Consider the following 7,263-nt stretch of genomic DNA (forward strand, 5'->3'; position numbering starts at 1 on the left):
CGACTACGGCTTTTTCTTAACCCCCTTCCAGCCTTGCCACCGCCCTTGAAGCTTCTGTTGGTTGAATGTGGTTGCTCTTTTGGGTCTTCCTATGCAGAGACTTTGGCAACAGAAAAACAGTCGCTGGTTTCTGCTTATTGCCTCTCAGGGGCTGCAAGGTCAAAGCTATTTTGATAGGATCCTGGAAGACCACTGGAACACCATCATGACAGTGGTCTTCCTTCAATCTGTCACCACAACAAAACCACCTGTATAAGCTGAGACAGTGACACTGTCTTTGGTGGCCATGTTTTCCTTCCTTCCTTCCTTCCTTCCTTCCTTCCTTCCTTCCTTCCTTCCTTCCTTCCTTCCTTCCTTTTCTTCATTCTTCCTCCTTCCTTCTTCCTTTCTTCTCCTTCTCCTTCTTCTTTTGAGACAGGGTTTCTCTGTATAACAGCTCTGGCTGTCCTGGATCTCACTCTGTAAACCAGGCTGGCCACAAACTCACAGAAATCCACCTGCCTCTGCCTCCCCAGTGCTGAGATTAAAGGTGTGTGCCACCCACCACACCTGGCTGCTAGCCATGTCTTTCAATACTGCTTTCAGAGCTGAAAAGGGGGCTAGAGAGGTGGCTCAGCCATTAAAGGCCAGGCTCACAACCAAAACTACAAAGTGAAAAGGGCAGTTTTGTTCATGACGAGGCAAATAAAATGACTACTGTTGATAAACCTTCATCTTTCAGTATGGGTATTTCGCCTTTTATGTGACAAAATGAGAAATGTAGCCTGGTGAGGACACACATGCTCTAATCTCAGCACTTGAGGAGCTGAGGCAGGAGGATTGCAGCAAGTTTGAGGCTAGCCTGGACTACAAAGTGATTTCGGGTCCAGCCAGTGTTACATAGCAAAACCTTGTCTCAAAACCAAGCAACCAACCAATCACCACACACAAAACAAAACAACAGCTAAATGAAACAAACAGCCCCCCAAAACAGATGGGTAGACCATATTTGTAATCCCAGTATTTGAGAGGTGTAGATAGAAGATTGGAAGTTCAAGGCACCTATCCCCAGAAAGGCCTGACATTCCCCTTCAGTGGACAGAATCTGGAACCCTGCTACCTTCCCATGCACACTCTGGGCCTTTTTTTTTAGAGGTGACAGGTTTAGGATAGGATATAGCCTGGGCTACATGAGACCCTCTCAGGAAAACAAAACAGAAACAAAAGAGGAATGACACTCTGATACATTATAACATGGATGGATCCTGAAAATATAGTGCAAAAGCAGACCCCTCCCCCTGCCCCCCCAAAAAAGAGGGAGAAGGAAGAGTATAATTCAGTTTCTATAAGGTGTCTAGAATTTTTTTAAAAAAAAAAGCAGAACACAAGTTGTTAGGGATGAAAGAGAGTTATTGTCTAATGGATGCTCAGGGTTTCTCTTTGGGGTATTGGGAAAGTTCTAGAAACAATAGCAAGAGATTATAGTTATAAAATATTGTGAGTGTAGTTAATGCTACAAAAACACACACTTAGAACCACCGATGGCTCAGCAGTTAAGGGAGCACACTGCTCTTGCAGAGGATCCAAGTGCAGTTTCTAAATTCCATACCTGGGGGTTCAGAACTGTTTGTAACTCCAGGGGATCGCATGCTTCTGGCACCTATGGTCACGTGCACATACATGCAATTAAACATGTAATTAAAAACATGTATGCAATTAAAAACAATAAAAGTAAAATCTTTAAAAACAAAATGGTTAAGGTGATCGGGAGACGGTCTCGTTGAGAAAGTGCTCACCACACAAGAACGAGGACCCAAGTTTGGATCTCCACAACACGTAAAAAAACTGGGCATGGCCAGTCATGGTGGTGCACGCCTTTAATCCCAGCAGCACTCAGGAGGCAAAGGCAGGCAAGATCTCCAAGTGTGAGGCCAGCCTGGTCTACAGAGCAAGTTCCAGGATAGCCAGGACTACCCAGAGAAGCCCTGTCTCGAACAAAGAGCAAAACACCCCATTAAAACAATAAATAAACGAACATGGGCGTGGTGGCCAGCCAGCAATCCCAGTGCCAGGGATAAACAGACAGGAGGATCCTTGGGGCTTGCTGGCCAGCCAAGTATCTGAATCCGGAAGCTATGCTGGGAGAACAAAAGGAGGTGTGGACCAACAATAGAGCTGAGATAAAGGAAGCTGGGCTGCAGGATCCCAGGGAAGGAAGGACTGACAGCCGGACCCTAGAGAAATGGACTCCCCGCTCTGCTGTCCCCTCCCCAGGACAGGGCGACGGGCGACCACATGCTCCTTCTTTATTCCATCCAGGGTCTGGCACCTCTGCTAACATAACCACCTAGTACTCGTCCCCTCTTTTATCCTTTTCACACTCTGACCTTTCTGAAGACCAGGAAGTAAAGCAGGAGGTGGAGAGAGGGATGTGTTCTGGAAGGTTCCCCGGTCCTTGGGTGGTTCTAGTTTCATCTTCCTCCATTGGTCTCACAGCCCTCGCTGTACAGGTCTGCCGGGCGGGGCCACAGCGAGGCTTCTTGTAACCAGGCCTTTTTGTTTATTTTATGGAGAAGACTGAGTGACAAGGAGGGAGCCCATTTAGCTGGGTCAGTAACCAGTCCAGGCTGTGCCGACTGTCCTCAGGTCTCTCTAGAAGGAAGGAACCACCAGCAAAGGGGGATGTATAAACGGTGTCTTTATTGGTACAGTCTGAGGGGTAGGTAGGCACCATCACATGGTTCCGCTCCCCTTTGCTCCCAGTCTCAGCAAATCCAGCTCATCCCCTCCACAGTGGGGCTGGATAGGGGCTCCAGCCCCAGGCCTCTACATCCATGGGTACACTGATTACAATGTCCCAGGGAAGTCCTGAGCGAGGCCACATGCCCACTTCTGGTCTGGTTGCCAATACAGTGGAGAGTGACTTAGAGGAGGATGTGGCTGGTGCAGAGGGACTAGTAGGGGCTCAAGGTTTCACCAACAGTCCCCGGGGTGGTATTCCAAGCCACCTGCATCTGCCCTGGCAGGACTGCCTAAGGCACAGTGACGGGGCTGTGTGCCATGATGTGGGCTGGAATTCTGGGGATCTGACTCCATCAGGACATGTGGCTGGCTGACAGACAGCCCACGAAGCAGCTATTTTTTCCTCCGGGAGACCCCGGAGTCACTGCTGTTGCTGTTGGGGGCTGGGGCAGCCCGCTCAGCGGCAGCTCTGGGATCCTTTCTGGGAGCCTGCTTCCGTTTTTCCTCTCTAGACGGTTTTGAGGACTGGAGCGGGGAGGGGGCAAGTAGGGTCTGGACAACTCGGACAGTCACCACCGCCCCCAAGAGCCCCCAGAGCAGGATGGGAGGCTCCAGAGGAGACAGCTGCGTCCGAATCCAGTTCAGTGTCTGAGCTAGAGCATTGCCGGGACTTCGGGTCCGGAGCGGACTCTTATCCTATGGAGACAAAGCCAAGACAAGCCCATTAGATTTGCTCCGGCAACAGCCACGCACCCTGCTACCTCCCACAGTCCAGCCGACTCCTTCACACCTGAAGTCCAAACTGTCGGAGCAGTGTTTCCAGCTTTGGGTCCCCCAGGGATACAGCTGGGAAGAATTCCTCTACCCACTGACGGTGCCACCACTGGCTGTAACAGAACTGGACAGTCAGCATGTGGCTATAGCCCAGGCCTTGGCACCCACCCATCATCCCAGCCTTACCTCTGCTCCCCAGGCTTTGAGAACCAGTACTTATAGTGTTGGGCCCGCAGGTAGGTGGGTGGCTGCTCATGAAAGGGGTACTGGGCAACACGGTTCTGGACCAGGCGGATCACTGTGGCAGGGGAGGGGAGGTTGACATGGCTCTGAACTTGTCCTTCCCTTCCCAGCCCCTCTCCCGGCCTATCCCTCACCTGGCTCCTTGCCCTGCAGGAGACGCAGCACCAGGCTGGTGAACCAGGGGCTCTGTGTATGTGGGCCCAGGGCTGCAAACCACATCTGCCAATCAAGGCGCGGCTGGTGGGGTATCAGGAACGGGGGCGGTCGGCTCACATTCCCAGGTTTGTACATGAATTCTATCTCCTGGAAGATGGACATATGGTTAGCTGGGATGGCTGGACTTGGTTCCCTTGACCCTGACATCCTTCGGGAGGGCTCACTGTCCAATGCTGTCCATCATAGCTGCCCTCCAGCACCACTTCGGGCCGTCCACCCAGACCAGTCATCCGACGGAAGAGGCCGTATGAGCTGGCCAGCTGCAGGTGCTCCACGGAGCTGTACAGGCGATGAGCCCCAGTCCAGAGACGCCCGTGGGTCCCCAGCTCCATATAGGAGTAAGGTACCTGCAAGCAAGAGGGTAATAGCTCAGTGCCGCCCCATCTTCCCCCAACCCCGTTCTCCACAGGGCTACCTACCAGGCTGATCAAGAACACGACCACCGTGGCAGTGCCCAGGATGGAGAGCTGGATACTGGCAAAGAACTTCCGTAGCCATCCTTGCACCCGGGTCCACCTGGGGACGGGGGGCCCAGGTACGGTCAGGCCAGGCCTGAGCTGAGAGCAGCCTCTTCCCCCCGCCTTCAGGTACACACATACCTCCAGAGGGCAACGAGCAGCTCCCAGGCCAGGGAGGCTGCCCCGAGCCACACAGTGGGCAGAGTTACCATCTTCAGCCACTGGAAGAACTGGTGGAAGGTGAAGGCTGCCAAAGGAGACTGTGATCAGGGGCTGACCCAGCCCTTGTCCTGAGATCCCCAAGTTGGCACTTACCCAAGGCCTTGTGCTTGCTAGGCAAACGCTCTACCACTGAGCTAAATCCTCAACCCCCCAACTTACTGGTTTTAGAGAGGACGATATGCTGCTGCCAGTCAACCTCCAGGCCAAAGTAGTGCACGGTGCCATAGGCCAGCAGCCCATAGACGGTCAGTTCCAGCAGTAGGGACAGCATGGTCAGCAGGGTCCTGGGCCAGGCTATGGGCAGGACAGTCGCAGGTTGGCTGAGGAGCTACAACCAAGGAAGGGGCTGGGGTGGAGGTGGAACAGGGGTTCTTGGGGAGTACCAGGCAGATGATATCAGTCTGATGGTCATGACAGGATGACACTCACAGGTGGGCATCTTCTTGGGGCATCTGAGGCCAGGCTCAGCAGACAGGTGACGGTCATCCAGGAGGGACGTGGTAAGCACCAGGGTTAGCAGGTTGAAGAAATTGTAGTTGCCAGTAATGATAATCAGGACTTGTAATAATACCTGCAGGGAAGGTCTGCGATCAGATCTACGGCAGGCTGTTCTTCCTGGACCCTTCTGACCTAGAGACTGACATTTTCATAAAGGCTACACGCAGCCTTGATCCGAGTAGCGCATCCCTCTGCCTGCCATGCTTTCTCAACAGCACCCACATCACCTGGCCACTCCCGGGGCTGCTCATTCTGCTACAGGACTCACTGGCCAGTGGAAGGCCACACTTTCTTCTACCCACCTGAGCATAGAAGGCAGTCAATCGCAGGCGGCGAATGGGGGCAAAGAACAGAGGGGGCACAGCAATCTCGATGAGGAAGGTGGCCACCACACTGAGCTTGTGCAGCCAGACTGGCAGGTGGTGGGCAAACCAGGCAGCCGGGGTGGGCAGGCACTGTGTCTCATAGTGGTAGGTGAGAGCTGCAGGTAATGGGTGGGGAGGTCAGGGTTGAGGAGAGCCTCCGGACCACCCCAGCTTCAGGCCCAGGCCCTCACCAGTGAGTCCCCACCACGCAGGGCAGCGGCTGGTCAGCTTGACCACACCAGAGGCAAACATGAGCCGAAACAGCAGCCAGCGCACGAGCCAGAACGGGAGGTTTTCGAGGGGCGAGGCCCCTGCTGATCCACCCTGGGGGGCCTTGTGGTTGGAAGGCTTCCTCAGTGGGGCTACTAGTATAGCCAGGACGCCCGTCTCCAGCAGCAGGGAATCCCTATAGGGAGAAGAAATATCATAAAGGGTTCTTCTCCGTTAAGACTGCTTCCCTCGCAGGGTCCTCCCCGGGAGAGGCAAACATCCCTTGCCCAGCCTCAGGCAGCGCTGGCCCAGGAGTCACTCACCACTGGAAATAAAGGAACACTTGGCCCACCTGTAGGGAGAGGAGCTGTTAAAAGAGCCATAGTGTGTCTGCTTCATTAGGTGAGGCAGAGTGGGTGGATCAGACAGAGGCTGAAGTTGTTAAGAGTCTCACTTGCCTGGCAGACAGACAGGTAGGCAGCCCAGAGCAGCAGGTAGATGAAGGGATGTCGCATTGAGTTCAGGAGCAGGGCACCCAGCCCTAGCACGGTGCCCAGCAGGGTCAGTAGATCCAGACCCTGGGCAGTATCCAGACCGAGTCTTGGTGCCTCCCATAGCAGCGTTGGTGTTTCCCACAGCTGCTGCCACCGACCCTTGCCTTGGGGCCGCAGTGTTCTCCGAGCAGGAAGGATGCCCTCGGGGCCATAGAGGCCTGTGGGAGGGCACGTCAGTGTCTTCTCAGACTAAGTCCATCCGAATCAAGCCCTGAAGATGCCCCACCACCAGCTCCAGGCATGCAGATGCCATATTGTCAGGACCTCTAAATGCTCCCCCGCATCCCGCGCACCCCGGGTTGTGCCTGCAGATGTTCCCACCCCAGGTAGGGCTTGCTCTACCAGACGCTCTCTTTCAGGTTAGAAATTGTTGACCCCCAACCCCAGGTTCAGAAGACCTAACTCTGGGTCAGCACCTTCCGCTGGAGTCCAGGTAGAAGAAATCTATCTCCTACTCCCTTGGGGTTCTGCCCTAATCTGGATGTAGAGAATCCGAATAGTAACGGGAAACCGACCCTTGCACATCTTTTCTCCCTCCACACTCTTGCGGCCTGCAGTACACAAACTACTGCCCCCCTTGGCCTGGACCTCACACCCGCCTCGGAGAGCTCGTACTCCGGGTGAAGGGAGGGATGATACCACGTGTGAGTGTCCCACTGCCGGCGCCCTCACCTGGGATCTGGGTGTAGAGGGACGCAAAGGCAAACGTGTAGACAGCGGCCACACCCTGTAGGAAAAGCTGCTGAGGGACGCGGGAACTCGCCATGTCCGCTACGCGGTCCGCCAAAGCAGTGCCCTCCGGTGCCCCCCCCCCTCCCAGCCCCGCCTCTGGCCCACGCCCCAGTTGGAATCCGTCGGGTTTGGCCACGGCGCTCCACCCAGTGCCCAGGAACTCACCGCTAACTGGCCCAGAAACTTAGTCTCGGCGGGTCCTCCAGGGCCCGCCCCGGACGCGTAACCACGCCCCTCGCCGTAGGCCCCGCCCCGCCCGCCCCGCCCGCC

The 7,263-nt window shown here is 54.9% G+C and overlaps 1 protein-coding gene across 2 annotated transcripts; it reads right to left on the reverse strand.

Annotated features, from left to right (window-relative positions):
* Positions 1-2,659: 2,659 nt before the first annotated feature.
* Lmf2 (lipase maturation factor 2) lies at positions 2,660-7,251 on the reverse strand. Of its 2 annotated transcripts, XM_076556599.1 has the most exons (15): positions 7,159-7,251; positions 6,934-6,988; positions 6,166-6,419; positions 6,031-6,059; positions 5,689-5,903; positions 5,435-5,613; positions 5,064-5,205; positions 4,794-4,928; positions 4,554-4,659; positions 4,374-4,470; positions 4,119-4,301; positions 3,873-4,041; positions 3,682-3,793; positions 3,512-3,608; positions 2,660-3,417 (listed from the first exon to the last, which is right to left on the reverse strand). In XM_076556599.1, exons 3-15 carry the CDS (start codon positions 6,220-6,222, stop codon positions 3,115-3,117), a joined length of 1,824 nt encoding a protein of 607 aa, XP_076412714.1. In that variant the 5' UTR covers positions 6,223-6,419; positions 6,934-6,988; positions 7,159-7,251; the 3' UTR covers positions 2,660-3,114. The 2 variants fall into 2 exon arrangements, with proteins under 2 accessions (XP_076412714.1, XP_006976218.1); XM_006976156.4 differs by lacking the exon at positions 7,159-7,251 and having other exon boundaries at positions 6,934-7,090.
* Positions 7,252-7,263: the final 12 nt, after the last annotated feature.

The sequence above is a fragment of the Peromyscus maniculatus genome, chromosome 20 (assembly GCF_049852395.1).
Source record: "Peromyscus maniculatus bairdii isolate BWxNUB_F1_BW_parent chromosome 20, HU_Pman_BW_mat_3.1, whole genome shotgun sequence".
Lineage (NCBI taxonomy): Eukaryota > Metazoa > Chordata > Mammalia > Rodentia > Cricetidae > Peromyscus > Peromyscus maniculatus.